At 43.0% G+C, this 26,450-nt stretch overlaps 1 protein-coding gene across 4 annotated transcripts in view; it reads left to right on the plus strand.

The window, feature by feature from the left end:
* The window catches only part of MCC (MCC regulator of WNT signaling pathway), a 476,123-nt gene that overhangs the window by 273,819 nt on the left and 175,854 nt on the right, over positions 1-26,450 (plus strand). For 3 of the 4 annotated variants that reach the window (XM_068247285.1, XM_068247296.1, XM_068247303.1), the window contains one exon: positions 25,077-25,214. In XM_068247285.1, coding sequence (XP_068103386.1) covers positions 25,077-25,214 — 138 coding nt within the window. The remainder of the gene's footprint in view (positions 1-25,076; positions 25,215-26,450) is intronic. The other variant, XM_068247291.1, reaches the window with a different exon arrangement.

Here is a 26,450-nt window from a genome sequence, read left to right on the forward strand (position 1 = left end):
TGGTCTTCTATGTCAGATGGATGCCCTTAACCAGTATTCTATCCAGCCACCAGGATGTGGAGCTAGAAGTTGCAGTGGGTGGTTCTAAGAGAAAGCGTAGGCATGAATACCCAATCTTTAACCCAGTTGTTTCCTTTAAAGTGTACCTGAAATGGTACATAGTGCTTTATTTATACTTACCTGTGTCTTCCTCCACCCCCATGTTGTGACTGGGCTCCCTCGTCATCCTCTCCGGCTGCTCTGTTTTTCCGTCATCACCTCTGCTAATCTGGATAGTCGAGCTCTTCTGCACATGCGCGCCCCCTGTTGCACTCCCACACGCAGGAGCTTTCTGGGCCTGCACAGTACTACTGCATAGGTGCAGAAGAGCAGCTAGCGAGGGTAATGAGGGAGCCCAAGGACCGCATGGGGCTGGAGGTAGCCCAGGTAAGTGTAAATGCTGCCCTATTCAAGTCTCAAGTTTCCTTTAATGATTTAATAGGTAGTTAGAGGTAGCCCTCTCAGTATAGGTAGCCAGAGGGCCCCTAGTATAGGTAGCTAGAAGTAGTCCCACAAGTATAGGTAGCCATAGTTAGTCACCCCCCAGCATTGGTAGGCAGAAGGAACCCCAGTATAGGTAGTGATTTGTGACCCCCTCCCCACCTTTCCCTAAGTATAGATAGCCATAAGGATCCTCCAGTATAGTTAGCCAGATGTAAACTCTGTCCCCTTGTATAGGTAAACAGATATGACTCTCTCCCCCCTCCCCCCTCCAGAATAGGTAGTCAAAGGGCCCCCAGTATAGGTAGGCAGAAGGGTCACTCCAGTATACATATCCGGAAGAACCTCCAAGTGGCTAGATGTATCCCCTTCCCATGCAGAATATCAGTAGCAGAGAATAGGAGAAGTGGGTCACCTCTCTGAGCTCCACTAACGATCTACCTTCTACAGGCGTCCCCTTCTTTGTGATCAGTGCACCCTCTCTCAACGCGTAAAGTGAAGAGGGAGAGAGCACTCATGTAGATGGGGACACCTTGAGACTGCAGATAAACGGTGGAGCCCAGATTCTCCGCTGCCAATACTCACCAGTGTCTATACGCCCCATAGGAGCTGCTATGGTGAACCCTCTCCACTTTACATTTTAGATTTTCAAAATTAGCATAATTCAGTATCATAATTATCATAATTGTCAATCACCTCAAATTTATTTGCACCTCGATGAAAATCCATACTGACTAATGTGGACTTTGGTACATGTAGATTTAAGCAAGTCATTGAATAAACTCAACTCAAACATAGCTGCTACTGGCGTGTAGGGTTTTGTTTTGTTTTTTCATTTGAAAAAGTCGCTGGGAGACTATGGATTAAAGGACAATAATTTTCAAAGATATTAATGGGAAATGTTATTCCTATATTGAACTCTAATGACAATTTACAGAGTTCTCCCTTAAAGAGACACTGAAGCGAGAAAAAAAAACTATATTATGATTTGTATGTGTAGTACAGCTAAGAAATAAAACATTAAGATCAGATACATCAGTCTAATTGTTTCTAGTACAGGAAGAGTTAACTACTTCCCGACCGCCGTATAGACAAATGGCGGCCGGGAAGCAGACGCCGCAAGGACCGCCGTATTGACAAATGGCGGCGGTCCTTGTTTGGGCATGGGCGGAGCGATCGCGTCATCCGTGACGCGATCCTCCGCCTCCGCCTGTCGCCGCTCACTCGCCGCAACATCCCGCCGGCCATACGGAAGCGCCGGCGGGATGTTAACCCGACGATCGCCGCATACAAAGTGTATAATACACTTTGTAATGTTTACAAAGTGTATTATACAGGCTGCCTCCTGCCCTGGTGGTCCCAGTGTCCGAGGGACCACCAGGGCAGGCTGCAGCCACCCTAGTCTGCACCAAGCACACTGATTTTCTCCCCCCCCCCCGCCCCAGATCGCCCACAGCACCCATCAGACCCCCCCCTGCCCACCCCCCAGACCCCTGTTTGCACCCAATCACCCCCCTAATCACCCATCAATCACTCCCTGTCACTATCTGTCAACGCTATTTTTTTTTTATACCCCCCCCCCTGCCCCCTGCTCCCTCCTGATCACCCCCCCACCCCCCAGATTCTCCCCAGACCCCCCCATGCACTGTATGCATCTATCCCCCCTGATCACCTGTCAATCACCCGTCAATCACCCATCAATCACCCCCTGTCACTGCCACCCATCAATCAGCCCCTAACCTGCCCCTTGCGGGCAATCTGATCACCCCCCCACACCAATAGATCGCCCGCAGATCCGACATCAGATCACCTCCCAAATCCATTGTTTACATCTATTCTCTCCTCTAAACACACACTAATTACCCATCAATCACCCATCAATCACCCCCTATCACCACCTGTCACTTTTACCTATCAGATCAGACCCTAATCTGCCCCTTGCGGGCACCCAATCACCCGCCCACACGCTCAGATTGCCCTCAGACCCCCCCTTATCAATTCACCAGTGCATTTATTACATCTGTTCTTCCCTGTAATAACCCACTGATCACCTGTCAATCACCTATCACCCATCAATCACCCCCTGTCACTGCCACCCATCAATCAGCCCCTAACCTGCCCCTTGCGGGCAATCTGATCACCCACCCACACCATTAGATCGCCCGCAAACCCGCCGTCAGATTACCTCCCAAATGTATTGTTTACATCTGTTATCTTCTCTAAACACCCACTAATTACCCATCAATCACCCATCAATCACCCCCTATCACTGTTACCTATCAGATCAGACCCTAATCTGCCCCTTGCGGGCACCCAATCACCCGCCTACACGCTCAGATTACCCTCAGACCCCCCCCTTATCAATTCGCCAGGGCATTATTTACATCTATGCTTCCCTGTAATAACCCACTGATCACCTGTCAATCACCTGCCAATCACCTATCACCCATCAATCACCCCCTGTCACCCCCTGTCACTGCCACCCAACAATCAGCCCCTAACCTGCCCCTTGCGGGCAATCTGATTACCCACCCACACCAATAGATCGCCCGCAGATCCGACATCAGATCACCACCCAAGCGCAGCGTTTACTCTCCTCTAAACACCCACTAATTACCCATCAATCACCCATCAATCACCCCCTATCACCACCTGTCACTGTTACCCATCAGATCAGACCCTAATCTGCCCCTTGCGGGCACCCAATCACCCGCCTACACGCTCAGATTACCCTCAGACCCCCCCTTATCAATTCGCCAGTGCAATATTTACATCTGTTCTCCCCTGTAATAACCCACTGATTACCTGTCAATCACCTATCAATCACCCATCAATCACCCCCTGTCACTGCCACCCATCAATCACCCCCTGTCACTGCCACCCATCAATCACCCGCTGTCACTGCCACCCATCAATCAGCCCCTAACCTGCCCCTTGCGGGCAATCTGATCACCCACCCACACCAATAGATCGCTCGCAGATCCGACGTCCGATCACCTCCCAAGTGCAGTGTTTACATCTGTTCTCTACCCTAAACACCCACTAATTACCCATCAATCACCCCCTGTCACTGCTACCTATCAGATTAGACCCCTATCTGCCCCTAGGGCACTCAATCACCCGCCCACACCCTCAGAATGCCCTCAGACCCCAGCCCTGATCACCTTGCCAGTGCATTGCTTGCATCTATTCCCCCCTCTAATCACACCTTGAGACACCCATCAATCACCTCCTGTCACCCCCTAGCACACCTACCCATCAGATCAGGCCCTAATTTGCCCCGTGTGGGCTCCTGATCACTCGGCCAAACCCTCAGATCCCCCTCAGACCCCCTTCCGATCACCTCCCCAGTGCATTGATTGCATCTATTTTCCCCTCTAACCACCCCCTGAGACACCCATCAATCACCTCCTGTCACCCCCCTAGCACTCCTATCCATCAGATCAGGCCCAATACAACCTGTCATCTAAAAGGCCACCCTGCTTATGACCGGTTCCACAAAATTCGCCCCCTCATAGACCACCTGTCATCAAAATTTGCAGATGCTTATACCCCTGAACAGTCATTTTGAGACATTTGGTTTCCAGACTACTCACGGTTTTGGGCCCGTAAAATGCCAGGGCGGTATAGGAACCCCACAAGTGTCCCCATTTTAGAAAAAAAGACACCCCAAGGTATTCTGTTAGGTGTATGACGAGTTCATAGAAGATTTTATTTTTTGTCAAAAGTTAGCGGAAATTGATTTTTATTGGTTTTTTTCCACAAAGTGTCACTTTCCGCTAACTTTTGACAAAAAAATTAAATCTTCTATGAACTCGTCATACACCTAACAGAATACCTTGGGGTGTCTTCTTTCTAAAATGGGGTCACTTGTGGGTTCCTATACTGCCCTGGCATTTTAGGGGCCCTAAACCGCGAGGAGTAGTCTAGAAAACAAATGCCTCAAAATGACCTGTGAATAGGACGTTGGGCCCCTTAGCGCACCTAGGCTGCAAAAAAGTGTCACACATGTGGTACCGCCGTACTCAGGAAAAGTAGTATAATGTGTTTTGGGGTGTATTTTTACACATACCCATGCTGGGTGGGAGAAATTTCTATGTAAATGGACAATTGTGTGTAAAAAAAATATATTTCTCCCACTTAGCATGGGTATGTGTAAAAATACACCCCAAAACGCATTATACTACTTCTCCTGAGTACGGCGGTACCACATGTGTGGCACTTTTTTACACCCTAAGTACGCTAAGGGGCCCAAAGTCCAATGAGTACCTTTAGGATTTCACAGGTCATTTTGCGACATTTGGTTTCAAGACTACTCCTCACGGTTTAGGGCCCCTAAAATGCCAGGGCAGTATAGGAACCCCACAAATGATCCCATTCTAGAAAGAAGACACCCAAAGGTATTCCGTACGGAGTATGGTGAGTTCATAGAAGATTTTATTTTTTGTCACAAGTTAGCGGAAAATGACACTTTGTGAAAAAAAACTTAAAATCAATTTCCGCTAACTTGTGACAAAAAAATAAAAACTTCTATGAACTCACCATACTCCTAACGGAATACCTTGGGGCGTCTTCCTTCTAAAATGGGGTCATTAGTGGGGTTCCTATACTGCCCTGGCATTTTAGGGGCCCTAAACCGCGAGGAGTAGTCTTGAAACAAAAATGACCTGTGAAATCCTAAAGGTACTCATTGGACTTTGGGCCCCTTAGTGCAGTTAGGGTGCAAAAAAGTGCCACACATGTGGTATCGCCATACTCGGGAGAAGTAGTATAATGTGTTTTGGGGTGTATTTTTACACATACCCATGCTGGGTGGGAGAAATACCTCTGTAAATGACAATCTTTTGATTTTTTTTACACACAATTGTCCATTTACAGAGGTATTTCTCCCACCCAGCATGGGTATTTGTAAAAATACACCCCAAAACACATTGTACTACTTCTCCCGAGTATGGCGATACCACATGTGTGGCACTTTTTTGCACCCTAACTGCGCTAAAGGGCCCAAAGTCCAATGAGTACCTTTAGGATTTCACAGGTCATTTTTGAGAAATTTCGTTTCAAGACTACTCCTCACGGTTTAGGGCCCCTAAAATGCCAGGGCAGTATAGGAACCCCACAAATGACCCTATTTTAGAAAGAAGACACCCCAAGGTATTCCATTAGGAGTATGGTGAGTTCATAGAAGATTTTATTTTTTGTCAAAAGTTAGCGGAAATTGATTTTAATTGTGTTTTTTCACAAAGTGTCATTTTCCGCTAACTTTTGACAAAAAATAAAATCTTCTATGAACTCACCATACTCCTAATGGAATACCTTGGGGTGTCTTCTTTCTAAAATAGGGTCATTTGTGGGGTTCCTATACTGCCCTGGCATTTTAGGGGCCCTAAACCGTGAGGAGTAGTCTTGAAACGAAATTTCTCAAAATGACCTGTGAAATCCTAAAGGTACTCATTGGACTTTGGACCCTTTAGCGCAGTTAGGGTGCAAAAAAGTGCCACACATGTGGTATCGCCGTACTCAGGAGAAGTAGTATAATGTGTTTTGTGGTGTATTTTTACACATACCCATGCTGAGTGGGAGAAAGATCTCTGTAAATGGACAATTGTGTGTAAAAAAAATTAACAAATTGTCATTTACAGAGATATTTCTCCCACCCAGCATGGGTATGTGTAAAAATACACCCCAAAACACATTATACTACTTCTCCTGAGTACGGCAATACCACATGTGTGGCACTTTTTTGCAGCCTAACTGCGCTAAGGGGTCCAAAGTCCAATGAGCACCTTTAGGCTTTACAGGGGTGCTTACAATTTAGCACCCCCCAAAATGTCAGGACAGTAAACACACCCCACAAATGACCCCATTTTGGAAAGTAGACCCTTCAAGGTATTCAGAGAGGGGCATGGTGAGTCCGTGGCAGATTTCATTTTTTTATGTCGCAAGTTAGAAGAAATGGAAACTTTTTTTTTTTTTTTTTTTTTCTCACAAAGTGTCATTTTCCGCTTACTTGTGACAAAAAATAATATCTTCTATGAACTCACTATGCCTCTCAGTGAATACTTTGGGATGTCTTCTTTCCAAAATGGGGTCATTTGGGGGGTATTTATACTATCCTGGAATTCTAGCCCCTCATGAAACATGACAGGGGGTCAGAAAAGTCAGAGATGCTTGAAAATGGGAAAATTCACTTTTTGCACCATAGTTTGTAAACGCTATAACTTTTACCCAAACCAATAAATATACACTGAATGGGTTTTTTTTTATCAAAAACATGTTTGTCCACATTTTTCGCGCTGCATGTATACAGAAATTTTACTTTATTTGAAAAATGTCAGCACAGAAAGTTAAAAAAATCATTTTTTTGCCAAAATTCATGTCTTTTTTGATGAATATAATAAAAAGTAAAAATCGCAGGAGCAATCAAATAGCAGCAAAAGAAAGCTTTATTAGTGACAAGAAAAGGAGCCAAAATTCATTTACGTGGTAGGTTGTATGAGCGAGCAATAAACCGTGAAAGCTGCAGTGGTCTGAATGGAAAAAAAGTGGCCGGTCCTTAAGGGGTAGAAAGCCCTAGGTCCTCAAGTGGTTAAGAAACTCCAGTTGTTATCTCTATACAAAAAAGCCATTATCTCTACGACTTTCAAAGTCATGGAGAGGGCTGTTTTCTGACTTTTATTATCTCAACTGTTAGTTAACTATTTACTTTTCCTCTGGCAGAGGAGAGGTCATTAGTTCACAGACTGCTCTGAAAGAATCATTTTGAATGCTGAGTGTTGTGTAATCTGCACATATTAGAGAATGATGCAATGTTAGAAAAAACACTATATACCTGAAAATAAAAATATGAGAATATTTTCTTTGCTGCTAATCTTCTAGTAATTATTCATAGTACACAACCAATTCATTATATCATATATTTTTTTTCCGCTTCAGTGTCTCTTTAAGTAGACTATACAGCATCATTGTTTTTATTTAATATGGCTCTATGCATCATGGGAAATCATTCCTGCTCACATGAAGCTGAAAGATTGCAAATACTTCTGTTTTAAAAAGGCAAATGTATATTTAGCCTGTCTTCAAGTAAAATCAAGTTAAAATATAGGTATGCAGCACAGAAATGTGAAATGCTGATCTATTTGGAAGTGTTTGGTTTGAATTATTACTTATAAATATGATTCCCTTATTCATTAGGTGCAAGGGGCATTTAATTGTTCCCCTGGGTTGGGGTAAAATAAAAAATATTAAAATGTTTAGCTAGGTTTCTTTTTATTTCATTTTACATTTTGGTAAAAGACACCATTATATGTGATAGACTCGCAGCAATGGGTAACTCCAAGAAGGCTTTAAATTCCTTATTGAAGGGCTGTTTTTATCCTCCTGCTTGTGCGATTAATACATTTTAAAGGATAATCTGCAGGCATCAAATCAATAGTGTTTCTTCTAATGGGATAAAATGGTTGAAATTGATTTAAAGTCTTTAGCTGCTTTCTCGCACTGATTGCTATAACATGCTCTGTATTCTGTAACTGCTATAGAAATGTTAGAATGCCAAGAGCTGTCTGCTGCCACTTGTTCTTACTTGTACTGGATGAGGTGGATGCTGCAGACAGACATAAGCGAATGTGGAGGTCTGGCCAAGAGAATGTGTGACCTGTGACTGCACAGCAGTGCCAGACTGACACACATCACTTTTATTGCTCTGCTTTCTGCTCAACAGTTTAACCTTCCTGACCCAGATCAACTGTGAATCCGCTATGCAGGGCTCAAGTATCTCACGACTCTCCTAGAGCTGAGTACTTTTATTGCATTCACTTTACCAATCAATCCATGTTTTTATTGCCTTGTTTTCTTTTAAATGACTAACTTGGGATAATTTGTGAACATTTATGGTATTTTTTACAGTTCCTGCTAGCACCGTTTACAGTCAAAATGTGGACATGATTTTTTTTTCTTATTGTATTTAAAATAGCTGAAAGTTTTAATATACCCCCGTTGTGTGTGTTTGGGCATAATGTGCAAAAATAAAATTCACATTGTGAGCATGAGCAGTAGGTGTTATAAGAGATATAACTTGAATTAATGTAAACAAGCTGACCCTCTGTGCCACAAAATCCAAGTTATGGTAATTTAGTGACGTCTCCAACCCTCCCCCCCCCTGCTGAGGAGCTTAAAACGTACCTGAAGAGACATTGGACATGATGAGATACACATAGCTACATATAATACTAGACCTAGCAAGACATTTTCTGAAGTCCCTTTCTGTCTTTCTTGAGAAGCTTGTCAATTCAGTCCAGTTTCCAGAAAAGTAAATAGAGGCTAAAGCAGCTTATGCGGTATAAGTGCAGGAATGTCCAAAGGGTCATTACTACTTTCTATTTCAGCTTAAAGGAAACCAGAGATGTTCTAAAAGAATGATTTTGATACGCAAGGAAATACTTTATACGCATGAGTTACTGCGGGGGTTGTCAGAGCGGCCACACAAGTAACAGAAGGGGGGACACGGCACACCATAGTGACAGACATGCGGCTGGGATTATGCAGGGAATCCCCGATGATGCGGCGGGTCGGCGGTTTGTAACGGCGGGCGATCGGAATTCGGGGATTCCCTGCCTTTGCCGTATAAGACGCAGTGACTTTTTCTCCCCATTTTTGGGGGAGAAAAAGTGCGTCTTATACGGCGGAAAATACGGTAATTGAGATCTATCAGTCTGGTAAAGGTTATAAAGCCATTTCTAAAGCTTTGGGACTCCAGCAAACCACAGTGAGAGCCATTATCCACAAATGGCAAAAACATGGAACAGTGATGAACCTTCCCAGGAGTGGCCGGCCGACCAAAATTACCCCAAGAGCGCAGAGAAAACTCATCCGAGAGGCCACAAAAGACCCCAGGACAACATCTAAAGAACTGCAGGCCTCACTTGCCTCAATTAAGGTCAGTGTTCACAACTCCACCATAAGAAAGAGACTGGGCAAAAATGGCCTGCATGGCCGATATCCAAGGCGCAAACCACTTTTAAGCAAAAAGAACATTAAGGCTCATCTCAATTTTGCTAAAAAACATCTCAATGATTGCCAAGACTTTTAGGAAATTACCTTGTGGACCGACGAGACAAAAGTTGAACTCTTTGGAAGGTGCGTGTCTCGTTACATCTGGCGTAGAAGTAACACAGCATTTCAGCAAAAGGACATCATACCAACAGTAAAATATGGTGGTGGTAGTGTGATGGTCTGGGGTTGTTTTGCTGCTTCAGGACCTGGAAGGCTTGCTGTGATAGATGGAACCATGAATTCTACTGTCTACCAAAAAATCCTGAAGGAGAATGTCCGGCCATCTGTTCGTCAACTCAAGCTGAAGCGATCTTGGTTGCTGCAGCAGGACAATGACCCAAAACACACCAGCAAATCCACCTATGAATGGCTGAAGAAAAACAAAATGAAGACACTGGAGTGGCCTAGTCAAAGTCCTGACCTGAATCCTATTGAGATGTTGTGGCATGACCATGCTAGAAAACCCTCAAAGCTGAATTACAACAATTCTGCAAAGATGAGTGGGACAAAATTCCTCCAGAGCGCTGTAAAAGACTCGTTGCAAGTTATCGCAAACGCTTGATTGTAGTTATTGCTGCTAAGGGTGGCCCAACCAGTTATTAGGTTCAGGGGGCAATTTCTTTTTCACACAGGGCCATGTAGGTTTTGAGGGTTTTTTTCTCACTAAATAAAAACCATCATTTAAAACTGCATTTTGTGTTCAATTATGTTATCTTTGACTAATAGTTAACAGTTTTTGATGAGCAGAAACATTTAAGTGTGACAAACATGCAAAAGAATAAGAAATCAGGAAGGGGGCAAATAGTTTTTCACATCACTTTATATTTCCGTTCACCAATTAGTGCTGCATCAGATGGTGCCAAAAATGTGCACAGGAGCAAGCCCAATCCTGCACAGCACTGCTTCTGCTACAAGACGTATATCTACTGACACATGGCTTAGATGAAGTCACAGAGGACGTAAATATACTGTAGTGGTGGATAAAGTGGTTAATGACTGTACAAGATTCCTCTGCAAGCTTTCGAAATTGTACTTTTCTTCTTCAGACATGTTTCAGAACTGGACCATATCCAGGTTCTGAAACAGGCTTGAAGAAGAAACTTAGTTTGGAAAGCTTGCAAAGAAATCTTGTACAGTTAGTGATTAAAGGTATCACCTGAACAACTTTTTTTTATTACCTGGCTAATGTACTATGTACATTTTTTAATCGTTCTGTTTGTTACTCAGCTTCAGGGCCTGTTTCCACTTGCGTTGTGGATGCAAGGCGATCGCCGGTACTTCCAGTTGCCGTACCCGGTTGTACGGAAGACATCATGCAGCTTCCCGTCGGCAGCTATGGGGACTCGGATGTGTGCTGCGGAAAACTGCAGCATGCTATCCATAAATTCCCCCGTGTCGCATCGTCCTGGATCGCATCGGTCAATTCGCATCAATGGAAACTAGTTCATTGATGTGAATCAGTAACAATTTCTTTGCGTTTCGATGCGGTTTCCACATAGCAACACTTCTAGTGGAAACGGGCCCTTAAAGTAACATTCTGGTAGCAGTTGATCCTCCATTCAGATTTGGCTCATGGACAGTTTCAAGAGTTTGATGGCTCATCTTGGCTTGGTGCGTTTCTGGCTATAGCTGCCATAGTGCAGCACTGGGTCTACAACACGCGGCCATTTGGATTGCACTTTGCGTTCAGAAGCAGACCACAAAATTACATTGTTCTTTGTCATCTGATAAATCATGTTACATTTGAAATATAATTATAATTTTCATTCCCTGGATGGATTAATGTGGAATGTTACCATTACTCTATATAACTGTAAACATAATTAGCTTATCACAGCTACAAAACACACAAAGCAGAAGTAATTTTCTGCTGTTAATTTTCTGATTACTGCTTTATAGGACCCTGATGTTTATTATGAATACAATGAAACTCCAACTGCCGATCCCATCTCCCGACAGTCCTGAAAATTAGCTTGTTTTGCCTTCCTCAGTGTCTTATTTTTTCTTCTCAATGTGACAGGCTACAAGATGACGGCAATTTAGTTATTTTGTTTCCGCTGCTGTCACTGTAATGGCCAGTGACACCTCATTTCACAAGCCAGCTTATAACACGTTCTCGTCTCTTGTAGATTCTTAACGGGACATGCTGCAATAAAACTTGAATGGCACAGAAGCCAGGCAAAATAATTAGCACATACATCTGTGTGATTTTTACTGGTCCATCCATGGCTAGTGATAACTAGTGTTTTTTTCTGTTGATATTCTAAATCGATTTAAAGACATTTTGTTGATTAAGATCTAAACACGAGCTGTTTTAGTCATGGCATAAAAAAATTGCATAGTTAAGCAATTTCTGCTTTTTGCAGTCAAGCATGGGTGCTTTGGAAAAGTGATAACTAAACCACTTGGGAAGCCACTCACAGAAGAAACTTTAGTTTATCTACATCAAATTTATAAGAGGAAAGGCAAAAACATTCCTTACCAATGCCGTTTACCAGATGTTGGCTGTAAAGAAAACTCCAGAGATGTGTACAAGCCCACTGGCTACCACTAGCAGGCCATATGAGTGAACTCCAGGGATGTATATAAGCCCACTGGCTAACACTAGCAGGCCATATGAGTGAACTCCAGGGATGTGTACAAGCCCACTGGCTAACACTAGCAGGCCATATGAGTGAACTCCAGGGATGTGTACAAGCCCACTGGCTAACACTAGCAGGCCATATGAGTGAACTCCCAGGGATGTGTACAAGCCCACTGGCTACCACTAGCAGGCCATATGAGTGAACTCCAGGGATGTGTACAAGCCCACTGGCTTCCACTAGCAGGCCATATAAGTGAACTCCAGGGATGTGTACAAGCCCACTGGCTAACAGTAGCAGGCCATATGCATGAACTCCAGGGATGTGTACAAGCCCCCTGACAAACACAGGTAGGCCCTATAAGCAACATCTAGTAAATTACAAAATACCCATCCTACAATCCATACATCTCCCATCCAACCATTACCAACATTACCATTCCTTGCCTCGCCCAATCTATCTTCCAGTTTTTACGGTCTTGCCCTTCTGTTCCTTTTTACGCTCTTCAACTTGCCCATGCTCAGTGGGCATTAAGTTACTAGTCCATCAATAAAAATACATTAAAAGTCAGTTTTCAAATGACTTTGACAGGAGGTTAACTGTTGATCTTCTAACATTGTCTACACAAAGAGTATAGTATAGTAAAAAGTAAAACTAGGTAAGCCAAGTGAGTTATCACATGTATCTGAAGAACTCTCTGTGCACAAAGTAATTACATTGCCAATAACCTGAAGACTTTGTCAGTCCAGTTACTGAAAATTTTCATTCAAAGGTGGCTGTATGTATTTTCCACTCTGAAAGCACAAAAGTTCTAGAATGCAAAGAGTCTGTCCTGCTTGTTAATCCAAGGAAGTGAATTGAATTGCACCACTGCATTCTTTCTTGTTCTATTGGAGTCCACTTCGATAACTGAGGGCCCGTTTCCACTATCGCGAATCCGCATGCGTTGCCCACATGCAGATTCGCACAGCCAATACAAGTGGATGGGCCTGTTTCCACTTGTCAGTTTTGCTGTGCGTTTTTATGTGCAGGATTTTTCTGCATGGCACAGCCCTCAGAATTCGCCTGCGTGTGGAATGCAGGCGAATCGCACGCAATGTATTTAATAGGGAAATCGCATGCGTTTTCCCCATGCGTTTTTTTGCCGACAATTCGCATGCGATTCCGCATAGGTACCCATGTTAATTCACACAGGCAGTGACATGGTTAAAATCGCATCACCCTAACCTATGCGAAATCGCGGCAAAAAACGCATGCAGAATCGCACCCGCATGCGATTTGCCTGCCGTGATTCGCCGGCGATTCCGCTATAGTGGAAACGGGCCCTAATAGATGGGAAGCTTAATTATTTTTTTTTTTATTGTGACAATAAATAATGTCAAATAATTGGAATGGCTCTCCCTCCATTATTTGGGTAAGCAAAGGAGTATCTTCATTATTCAAGCTTTTTTTAAATCTTTCTACAGTCTGAAAAGATGACTGATTTTTTTTAAATGAATATATCCTTCTAAACCATCTAATTCCTAATTCTCCCACATATCCAACACTTTGTATACATTTTAAGCAGAAGGTTATATTTGTGCTTAAAGATTCTGAGATTATTGGGGTTAAATGAAGGTCTAAATACTCTAATGAACTTTCCAATTAAATGGGAAAACCTGAGCCTACCACCTGCCTTATTTCTGCACCTCTATTAATATTTAAGGCCTCTGTTGTAGAGAAATGTTATTAAAAAGTCAGAGTTTGTGATGTATTGATATTAGGTGCTTTGTAGGTTTGGTAAGGCCAATGGATCAATAAAGTTACCTAATAGTACTCAGTATATATGGAGGGAATGAGATGGGGACACCCATCATGTGAGTCCTGCCATGGGCTTTTAGTATAAGGTAGAAATTGCTTGCATAGATTTATCCAGGCAATTAAAGCCATGGAGATACAACAATAGAACTTTTCCATCAACTGCCAAAAAGCATCTGAAGATAACAGCATTGTTTATTTGTGCACCTTTACCAATTCAGCTATAGAATCCTCCTGATGTTTTATGAGTCTTTATAGGATCATCTCCATTTTACCATTTTATCTAAATGTATAAGTAGTGGTAGTACAGTTGACAGTCTATTCTCCGGGATGTGATTGATTTTGTGGTATGGTAAATCAGTACCCTTGTACATTGTAAACCAATATGTACTTTTAGGTATGGGGGGAGGGGGGAAGGTAACTGGGTACATTGTTCAGTCTTGCAAACCTCCTCAAATAGGGAGTTATCTGTGGTCTATAGGTGTTATAACATAAGGCAGGCTTTGACCGTGTCATTAGCACCTGTACTTTCTCACTACATGCTGGAAGGCATTCATGCATATGTAAGGGACAAGGGGCAGGTCACAGTTTTTTTAAAAAGGAAGAGGCTTCTTATTTAGTAGTCAGTATCCCTCTATAAAGGAATGGATAGAATTGCTGAAACTCCTTTCTACTAACTACTGGTGAACAGTTTCAGGTTCCAAGCTCATAACTGATGCTGGTTATATTATTCTGCTAATGAACCTTATTCATTTTCCTAGTGAGTAGGAAGTCAGGTTTATTGCCCTTTATCTAAAATATATATATTTTTGTTCTTTGTGTTCTCTGAGCAGCTTGTGTATCCACAGCATTATTTAATTTATCTCAAATTTCTTAAAGCTGTTTATGAATCTCCTGAGAGCTTGAATCCAGGAATTTCGGCAAATTAACCTTCTATTTCTAGTGCAAATCCTGTAATAGGCATCCTCATTTAATCTGCTCTTTTAGCTATGCACGTCCTCTGAAAGCCTTAAAGGGTACCTATATGATATGGGGGTGAGGGGCACCATATAACAGGAGGGAACCCTAGGATTTTCTCTTCAAGGCAGTATATCAGTAGTGATATAGTAATACCATGATCAGACCAAGTTATATATCCTTATTAACCAGTATCAGGTATTAATGGGGAAAAAAAGTAAAATTCTGCACGAGATTCATGCAAGGGAGGACAGTCAAACTGTTTACCCAGGGTTTGTAGAGCCCCCCTTCCAAATATGTATTTGAGATATACTTTAACACTTAAGCCTTCAATGTCGTTTCACCTTATGCATCCGAGTAACTGTCACCTCCCATTCATTCGCCAATAACTATCACTACTTATCACAATTAATTGATCTATATCTTGTTTTTTTCCGCCACCAATTGGGCTTTCTTTGGGTGGTATATTTTGCTAAGAATTCTTTTTTTCTAAATGCATTTTAACAGGAATATTAAGAAGAAATTTGGAAAAAATTATTTCTCAGTTTTCAGCCATTATAGCTTTAAAATAATACATGCTACCATAATTAAAACCCACGTATTTTATTTGCCCATTTGTCCCGGTTATTACACCATTTAAATTCTGTCTCTATAACAATGTATGGCATCAATATTTGGAAATAAAGGTGCATTTTTTTCAATTTGCATCCATCACTATTTACAAGCGTATCATTTACAAAATTTATAGTAAAATACTCTTGGCATGCATATTAAAAAAGTTAAGACCCTTAGGTAACTGTTGTTGTGTTTTTTTTTTTTTTTTATTAAGACTTTTGTTTGGGGTTTTTTGGAGTGGGGAAGTAAACAGGTAATTTTAAATGTAATTGATTGTGTGTATATATATTTTTAAATGTATGTAGGTGTAGCTTTACTATTTGGCCACAAGATGGCCACAGTCATTTTTTGTTTTTTCCTCCTGTAAGTGAGCGCTCGCGCTTACAGGAACTGAAGGGATGACGTGAAACATAGAAAAATTGCGGCTTTTCAGAGAAGCCGCCGGTTGTTTTTTACGGAGACATAGATCAATGAATGGGAACTGTGTTCCCATTCATTGATCTCCAGGGCAGCGGAAGGCAGCGGGAGCGCGTGCGGGGAGCGCACCCGGCTCAGCTGCAGCAGGACAGGCTATCTGGACGGATATATCCGTCCAGATAGACCTAAGTGGTTAAGCTGCCTTACAATACCTCACACTATTACTGCTTTGAACTCTTTGCTTTGCAACAGAATTAATATAATCCCTCCATATTGTGCAGAAGCCATATATGCTGCATGCATGTCATGCAGCCGATTGTGTGGACTCAATATGGCTCAGTACTTTTCAAGTTTTCTCTTTGCATATATCATTAAAAAAAATCTCCCAACTACTTTGCTGACATTTATTTTATATGTAGTTTTTTGTCAGCAATTCTACTATATAGTAGGCTAGAGCAATATGAGATCAGTTAACCAGCTAGACTAATTCAACAGGATCAGAAAGGCATGTTAAATGCCTGGCAAGAATTTGATCATGTGAATGTCAGGGATGCCACTTATGTCACAGGGCTATGAACCAGGAAATTTGATATGTCGGCCAACTATGAGTCACCTTGAGCTGTTGCCAATTTTGTCCCACTGCAGAATTAGCAATGTTACAATGTTTTTTTTTTTTTTCCCTTGTTAAAGTTTAGTGCGAACAGCACGTCTTTAACCACTTCCGGATTCCGGGTGATTTGGCTGATCTGTGCTGCGGGAGCTCTTCAGCCCGCAGCACAGATCAGAAATCAGGCAGGGCGATCAGACCTCCCCCCTTTTTTCCCCACTAGGGGGATGTCCTGCTGGGGGGGTCTGATCGCCGCCAGGCGCTGCTGTGCCTAGCGGGGGGGGGGGGGGGGCTCCTCAAAGCCCCCTCCGCAGCACTAGTCCTCCCTCTGCCTCCTTCCCTCCCTCTCCCGTCCCCTGTGAGTGGCGCCGGATAGGATAGGCTTTAGCCTATCAGATGCCGGCGATCCCCGGCCAATCAGTGGCCGGGGATCGCCGATCTCCTCTACGGCGCTGCTGCGCAGCAGCGCCGTATATATGTAAACACCGGGGAAGATCTTCCCCGCGTGTTTACATTTACCCTGCGAGCCGCAATCGGCGGCTCGCAGGGTGTTCACGGAGACACCCTCCGTGAACTGACATGGAACGGCCGCTCATACGAGCGGCCGTTTCCATGGAAACCACTTCAGGATTCAGGGGCGTAGTTAAGCGTACGCAGAATCCTGAAGTGGTTAAGGCCCGGTTCACACTTGCGGTGGCCCTCCGGAATCGCCGTGCCGGAGCCGCACCGCCTGCAGAACGGACGGAACGGACGCACGGCATAGCAATTAAAGCCTATGCGTCCGTTCACATGGGTCCGTTCTGCAGAACCGGAGCCGGGCCGGATCCGGACTCCGGCCTCCGTTCCAACATGCGTTATTTTTTCATCCGGCCCCTCCGGCAGCCGTATCCGGGGCGGAGCCGGACTGCACCATCCGGCCAATACAAACAAATGGGAACCGGAGGCCGCACAACACACTGGCTGAGAAATCCGGATGTTCTACCCCACTTCCTATGCGGATTTTTGCGGCGATATTGGCTGGGGACACATGGGCAAGCATTTTGGAGTGGAGCAGCACGAGCTGGAGGTGTTGGCAGGATGTTGGCAGCATGTCGGAGGTGGAGGTGAGTGCTAAACAGCAGAGGGCCTGATTCCACAGGTCCCCCTTCTGCTGACCTCCCAGACCCCAACATTTTTTTTTTTTTTTACGTTAACTTTGCCAAACGGATCCGGATCGCATCCTGATTACCACCTGATGCAACCTGACCGGATCCGGATCGGATCCGGATCAGAACCGTACGGTTCCGATCCGGATCCGGTCAGGTCATCCGGTCCGTTTGGCAAACAACCGCTAATGTGAACCGGGCCTTAAGTTGGCCGAACAAAAATAATATCTATCATTATATATTTAGCCTTCTGTAGAAACAACATTCTCTTTGACCTAGCTTTTTTCATTCTGTAGTCTTGAATCTTTAGCTTTTCTTAAAGTGTAACTGTCGGGCATAAAATCAAAAATCAATTCTTTATTTTTATCTGGTAAACAAGTAAATGAGGATGCTAACCAGACAATCCAAAAGTTAAAATCACTATTGCTTTTCTTGTTGATAAATAATTCCCCAGTTTACCTGACTCTGATTTGGTACACACAAAATTTGGTACGCACAAAGGAAGTTGCAGGGCATGCTGGGCTGTCCTTTCTTGCTTCTCTACTTTCCCTTCAGACTTCACTAATGCAGTCTGATTGGCTGAAGCCGTTTTCCCTCCTGTTTTCCCCTCCCACACCTCTGTTCCTTTCTGATTGGCTAATAATTCTCATGCTGAGACTATGCACTTTCTAAAGTGGAGGGTGGGCAATGCATACACAATCAGGCAGAGGAGGGTAAGGGAGGAAATTACATCAGGATTTTCTTCAAAATAGCCACAGTTAAAATGGGAATTTTTTTTTTTTCTGTAGAAAAATCACAAAAATCAAAACGTGGACAGTGCAATACATTTATTATGTAAGTAGAGTAAGTATTTATCTGTTGTTTATCTGTTTTGTCCCCCCTGAGATTAGTATGGCTGACAGTTCTTCTTTAAAATACATCTGAAGGGCCCAGAGAGTGAAAGATAGGCATAATCATGTGACCAGAATTCATAAAGCCTACAGAATTTTCTTCCAATAGAGGAAAATATGCTTAAAATAGGAAGTATTATTATTTTGTATTTATATAGCGCTGACATCTTCCGCAGCGCTGTACAGAGTATATTGTCTTGTCATTTACCTGTCCCGCAGAGGGGCTTACAATCTAATCCCTACCATAGTCCTATGTCTATGTATGTGTTGTGTAGTGTATGAATCATAGTCTAGAGCCAATTTAGGGGAAAGTCAATTAAATTATCTGTATCTTTTTGGGATATGGGGGGAAACCGGAATTCCCGGAGGAAACCCACACAGACACTGGGAGAACACACAAAATTCCGTACAGTTTGTGGGATTCAAACCAGAGATCAAGCACTGCAAGATTAGTGCTAACCATTATGACACCGTGCTGGAATAAAATAGACTGGACAAGCACAGGTCACCCATATCCGCTTTTGGGAAAAAAAGTAGTGAAAACAGCCTTGTCTCCAGTGATGGTTAAACAGCTTTTGATCCACCATAGCCACAGTCCCAACACATGAAACCAGTGTGGGCAGACATACTTGAAGTAATGGTTGGCCAGTGGCTATGAACCACACAGAGCAGAACACCAGCATATAATCTCTGTAACTACCTACATGTGAACAATCTGTTCAGTGCTGTGAAACATTCTACCAACACTGAGCCCCGTCACCTGTAGAAAGGCCTTGAATTATTTAAAAAAACAGCTGACAGGTAGAGATTAGACCGTGAAAAAACACTTGTCACTAATTTGGAAAATGAGATCTATAGAACAGGTGTACTGGGAAACAGGAGGGGGGATCTTGTTTACGCCCTACATGTTAATTTTTAACTTTACACAGAGATGCACTTAAAGTATCTAAGAGGATTTATCAGGCTGGAGGCAAAAATATCTTACTGAACTTGTCAGTTACTTTGTGTACTCACCAAGGTGTCCTTAACACTGCAGCTTAAAGAGGAACTCCAGCCAAAACAAACATACTGTTATTAAGTTACATTAGTTATGTTAATTAAAATAGATAATATAATCTCTTACCCACCCTGCTTTAAAAGAACAGGCAAATGTTTGATTTTATAAGGGCAGCCATCTTTTTGGTTGAAAGGAGGTGACAGGGAGCATGAGACACAGTTCCAACAGTCCTGTGTGCTAATGACCCCTCCCAGTTGCTAGGTAACGTGAATAACATAGGAAATCCCATCATGCTTTGCACAGCATCAGGGAAACAACACCCCAGGCAGGTCTCTCTGATGGGTGGAGCTTAGCTAAAAATGCAGCTAAAAATGATGCTTTGGTAAGAAAAACAAAGTTCTGATGCTGCAAAACGGTTAAAGAAGCACTAAGCCTTTTCAGTGCTGCTGAGTAGATTTTTAGTCCAGAGGTTCACTTTGAGTGGCATACTGTAAATTAAAAGGCTCTGATCAGCAGCACTTCTCTTGTTAGCATCTCACATATTACATACAACATCTGGACCTGCAACTGCCACCCAGGGCAGATACTAAATAATATATCACTGCATAGGTTTGATTTAAAAACTTAAGATGGAAACAGAATATTATCTACAGAACCAGAAGCTTTTGCAAAGATGTTAGATGACACTTGGCGGAGGCGGCCATTGAGGACAGAGTTAGCCCTGAGTGTAGCATGTATACAAGTGTCCAGCACAAGAGAAGCAAATGCTCTCTCCCAGACAGCGCTCTGCCATTTAAATTGATCCGCAGACAGCTGTCGGCCAATAAAAGGAGCGAATACTTGAACCTGTGTCTGTAATACCAAATCTAGCAGGAGCTGCAACAGTTTGGCCATAGACGGGAGAGACAGCTCGTTTGCACATAATAGATAGTAGATTACGTGACCATTAGGGGGCACCGTATGCAGTAATATCTCTCGCCCCCATCCCCGACCTGCACACTAGGAGCTGAAAAAAGAAATATTAAAATCAAAAACACTGGTGCACATGATAGGCGGGGGCCCCAGGCTCTGCCACCACCCGGGACTCCCACCCCACATGCAACACCAAAGGGGGAGCTCAGGTGGGCCCCAGTGCTCACACCACCGGGGGAATCTCCCACAAATGTCCCTCAATTGAATGCAAAGCACCAGACAAGTCTGGGAGTGAGCATTTTCTTCTTTTGTGCTTGGCGTTCAATTGAGTGGTTATTTCCCTGGGGGGGGGGGGGGGTGAGCATTGGGGTCCACCTGCACTCCCCCCATTGGTGTTGCATGTGGGGTGGGGAACCTGGGCGGTGGCAGAGCCCGGGGTCCCCACCTGTCATGTGCACCAGTGTTTGTGATGTGTACAGGTGTACCTGAATTTCAGTTAAAATCGATTGTGTATTTAGGGAAAATGTATTGCTAGCAGATGGGTCAAATCTGCAGGGAACAGAATGGGAAAATTGATTTTGCGCCTACATCTTTCAACACAGATGCTTAAGCCACACACACATCTCCTTATGTGCGATTCTCTGTATTTCTTTTATCCCTTACAAAAGCACTTGGATATATACAGAGATTTTTAGTCAGATCCCTACTATTTGCACACTATTTTGGAAGCTGCACTGAGCAACTCCCATTCATGTGCTTATGGCAATAAAGAAAACCCAGAGAATCCCCCATGAGGAAACGAACTAGTCCAAAATCTGTCAAATTTTTCCTACCTAATCTATGTGACCTCCACATTCCAAAAAAACAATGTTCTTTCATTTTTCTCTGGTACAAATGTACATCTTTTATGTATGCGTCTTAAATTTAACTTTTTTTTTTTTTTTTTTTTTTTTTTTTTTTTTTTTTACAATAGAGGTGTATTAATGAATCCATTTTATTTATAGCATCTTTTGCTTACAAAACGCATTTTCCTGCTTCCTCTTGTGTGTCTGTAAAATGGGTGATATGGTGACACCCAACTGTGGCAAACTATAGAGGAATGGAATAGCTGTGGGAGGAAAAAACACTTTACCATCTGAAGTAATAAATCACACTTACTGTGACCACTTGTGCTTGGGCCTCTAAAACAAGCAGGATTATCAAAATAAATGTCTTTTCTGATTGCTTCACATGGCCGTTTTAAGATAAGTGCTGTGTAAGTGGTGCTGATGCTGGTCATCTATGCAGCGCCACTTGAATCTGATATATTACCAGCAATATCTGCTCAGAAAAAATCTCCTCCTAGCACGGCTCTCAGGCCACAGCAGGGCCTTCACACACCACCTCTGTAATGGGGAGAATTTCTGCAGCCATCACTTAATAAATGGGCTGCAAATCTGCTATGATTTAGATTGCATGATTTATTACCGTACATAATGGTCAGTGCGACATTAAGCAGCATCTGTAAAACATGAGCCATTTTCCTACTTCCAAATATCATACATAAAGAGAAAATTCTAGTGGAAATTCAGACAGTCCAATAACTATTACTGTGTGCATGTTACTGGTAACTGCTTTATCTGACAAGGCGATTTGTAGTCTTTTTAGGCCAATCTTGCTATTTTTGCAGGCCTGACACACTGCAGAGGCAGTTAAATTACACTGACTATTCTTGTGTGAGCTTTAACCCTTAACAATCCTATTTATTTTTAACCCATGTACCTCCCAGGACTTAAAAGGAACCCGAGGTGACAGACCTATGGAAGCTGCCATGTTTATTTCATCAAACTATACCAGTTGCCTGGCAGCCCTGCTGATCTTTCCGGTCAGTAGTGTCTAAATCACACACCTGAAACAATCAGCGTCTATGGCTAAATGTATTATGCTTAGTACACACCATGCAATTTTCCATCTGGTCGAATGGACTATTCCAACAAGTCTGATCTGATTTCCGATCGTTAATGATGGATTATGTATAGAAGTGATTCTAAAATTGATGAGAAAATCAATCAAAGTTCAGACTAGACCTGTAGGAAATAATCGATTCAGGCCATCTATCTGATGGGAAATTGCATGGTGTGTACCAGGCATTAGAGGCAGAGGATCAGCAGGACAGCCAGGTAATCTGCATTGGTTTAGGCTGCTTACACACTAAGACGTTACAGGCGCACGTTAGTGCAGCCTGTAACGCTCCTCCAACATACAGCAATGTAACACAAGTGGGCTGTTCACACTGCCTACGTTGCGTTACATGTAACACTGCACGTTCTTCTGAAAGTGCAGCATGCTACGGCGTTACAGCGGCTTAAGCCGCGTTAGACTGTTTGCACATGCTCGGTCAGGTTGGGGAGGAGCGGAGAGCGGCCAGGCACATGGCTAATTAATATTCACTGCACGTTGTGACGTGCAGTGTTTACTTCCTGGTGCGGCCGCTCTGTGCCGCATGCGTCCAAGAGAAAGCATCACGGCATCACGGACGCCAGAGTGAGCTGCACAACGCGGCTCACTCTGACGTCCACATCGAAGAGCACCAGGCCTTGCGTTAGGTGCACGTTATGCGACCTTAACGTAGCACCTAACGCAACATCTTGGTGTGCAAGTAGCCTTAAAGGAAATAAACCTGTCAGCCTCCATATTCCTCTTGCCTCGGTTTCCATTTAAAGTGTTGAGGGTTATATAAATTACCGGGATGTGGGGTGGTGATCTGGTGGGCCTGTACCTCCTCACACTAGAATGAGGAGATGACCTGACATCATTGGCGGGGGGCAAGGCCAGCACCAGCTTACGAGCAGTAGCTCTGCCCTTCCTGCACGCGTGCCAGCATAGTTTCATTATTACATTGCGCTGCATGGTACTGGAGGGCATCAAAGTGTTTGGCTTTGTCCAGCACTTTGATCCACATAGGGGGATGCCGTGATGGACCAGATCTGTAAGAGCGTTTACACCTTTACTTTGTTGCTGCTGTGTATTTATCGCCTGTTGGTCTTACTTCAAAATTAAGTTGTACAGATCATTATCACTGGTGTAAGTTTTTACTCAAGGGCGGTGCTTGACTTTGTCAAGATACTCAATTTAAGATTTGTTGCCTAAAATTATCTTTACAGATAATTACAGGGGGGCAGCTTAATGAAAAGGGGCTGTACAAAACAAGCTGCTCTGCTTCCAGGCAGCAGCCGGCTGAATATCTTCATTTGAAGCTTCCTAAGGAACAAAGACCTTTAGGCCTCTTTCACAGTGTGACGTTAAAGTCGCATGTTAGAAAATGTTCCAACACAGACTAATGCACAGCAATGCAAAGTCTGTGCAACATTCACAGTGCACACGTTGCGTTGTGTGTAACGTGTAGCAATATTTAGAAAGTGCTGCATGCTGTGCATTTAGCAATACATCTGCTGCGTAGTGTGTGTTGCACATGCTCAGTAATGTTGTTGTTGTTGTTTTTTTTTTAATGTAACGCATGCGCCGTTTTTGTTCGATCAGTATGCGACGAAAACTGCGCACCAAGAGACACATAACTTAGTACAAAATAACGTCCAATTTTATAACCTACATGCGCTGCGTTAGGGGCATGCTGTGCCACCTTAAAGAGACACTGAAGCGAAAAAATATATATGATATAATGAATTGGTTGTGTACTATGAATAATTACTAGAAGATTAGCAGCAAAGAAAATATTCTCATATTTTTATTTTCAGGTATATAGTGTGTTTTCTAACATTGCATCATTCTCTAATATGTGCAGATTACACAACACTCAGCATTCAAAATAATTCTTTCAGAGCAGTCTGTGAACTAATGACCTCTCCTCTGGCAGATAAAAAGAAAACTGTTCACTTACAGTTGAGATAATAAAAGTCAGAAAACAGCCCTCTCCACGACTTTGAAGACTTTGAGATTAATAGCTTTTTTGCATAGAGATAACAACTCTTCCTGTACTGGAAACAATTACACTGATGTAACTGATCTTAATGTTTTATTTCTTAGCTGTGCTACACATACAAATCATAATATCATAATTTTTTTTTCGCTTCAGTGTCTCTTTAACGTTGCATCAAATGCAATGTCTTAGTGTGAAAGAGGCCTTAGAGGAGGAGATCCATTGCTGAAGAAACAGCCTGCGATATCGGAGAACACCTGTATACATTTCTATTTCCAGCCAAAACAATGATAAACTGTTTCAAATGGGGAAAATCTTATGTGCTCATGTAACTTAAAAGGAACATGAAGTAAGAAGAATATTTATTTCCTTTTAAACAATACCAGTTGCCTGGCAGCCCTGCTGATCTATTGGACTGCAGTAGTGTCTGAATAACACCAGAAACAAGCATGCAGCTAATCTTGTCAGATCTGACAAAAAACAGGGTTTATGGCTAAAAGTATTATAGGCAGAGGATCAGCAGGACAGCCAGGCAACTGGGATTGCTTAAGAGGAAATTAATGTGGCAGCCTCCATGCGCCTCTTGCTTCAGGTGTCCTTTAAGCTTGATTAACTTGTACAAATGCAAGATATTCTCAAATCATTTATCTATTAAAAATAAGTGTGATGTTGCAGCACCTTTTCCAATTGTATGTCTTTTTTTCTTTCAGCTTCATCTGGCAGCCCTGGCTTCTCTAAAGGGGGACATTGTGGAGCTGAACAAACGCCTTCAGCAGACTGAGCGGGAGAGAGATATTCTAGAGAAGAAGCTTGCCAAGTCCCAGGTAGGAGAGCTCACCACTGTCCAGGTACACTGAGTGCTGCTTATTAGGACTATATATGGGCAAGGAGATGCAAATAATGCTGGCTTGCTTGTAAATTGTATGCAGCTTGGAGTAACAGGACACCCGAACTGAGAGGGATGTGGAAGCTGACATTTTTTTTTCCTTTTAATCCATGCCAGTTGCCTGGCTTCCTTTTTGGCTGCAGTAGTGTCTGGATCACACACCTGAAACAAGCATGGAACTAATCCAGTCAGACATCAGTCAGCGCACCTGATCTGAATGCTAGTTAAGGGGCAATGGCTAAAAGTATTAGATGCAGAGGATCAGCAGGACAACCAGGCAATGTGCATTGTTTAAAAGGAAATTAATATGGCAGCCTCCATATATCCCTCACACTTTGTTTCCTATAAGCTACTTAAAACAGCATGAAGTGCATTTGACTAATTTTGAAGCGGGAATGTACCAGTAGTTAGCATAGAATTTGTATATGTAAGCTGGAATTAATTACATCTCATTGAGCATCACTAATTATGAGATTTATGGAAGGAAGGAGCTTATTTGTAAACTGACTTTTTTGGCTTGTAATCCAGATTTTATTTTATCCCATTTACAAAATGAATATACCGTATATACTGTAGTTTAAGCCGTGTTTTTGAGGCCAAAAAATTGGTCCTAAACTAGGGGTCTCAGCTTATACTTGCTTATACTACTTATACCATTAGTGACCACCCGGAAATCCGCTACCGTAATGTGAACAGCAGCGATACTGGCCACATAAGCCCCACCCTCCCCAGGCGCCGCTGCTATCGTCATTTGTGTAGAGTGTTACAGTACAATTAATGACTGTTATTCCCCCCATGTGCCACCTAATAGGAATGTTTGTCAGATCCGCCCCCTTCCAAGTGTCTCTGTCGGTATATGCAGAAAAGTGTGGGTGCACATGGGCTCCTGCAGGGATCACAACAATGAGCCTGTGACTGACTGGCAGAGGGATCACAGTGCAGACCCCTAAAAGATGCACTCACACTTCTCTGCATTTCCTAACGGAAACACCTGGGGGGGATTTAAGGTCTGACACACATTACACCCTGCTGCAAGATCTTCCTTTGAAGCTTCCAAAGGAAGAAAGACATTGGGGGAGGTGATCCGTTTCTGAAGAAGATGCCTGCGATATCAGAGAACACCTGTATAAGTTTGTGTTTCCAGCCAAAGAATGGGAACTTGTCGTTTCAACTGAAGAAAATCTTATGTGCTCACGTA

The sequence above is a fragment of the Hyperolius riggenbachi genome, chromosome 1 (assembly GCF_040937935.1).
Source record: "Hyperolius riggenbachi isolate aHypRig1 chromosome 1, aHypRig1.pri, whole genome shotgun sequence".
Classification (NCBI taxonomy): Eukaryota; Metazoa; Chordata; class Amphibia; order Anura; family Hyperoliidae; genus Hyperolius; species Hyperolius riggenbachi.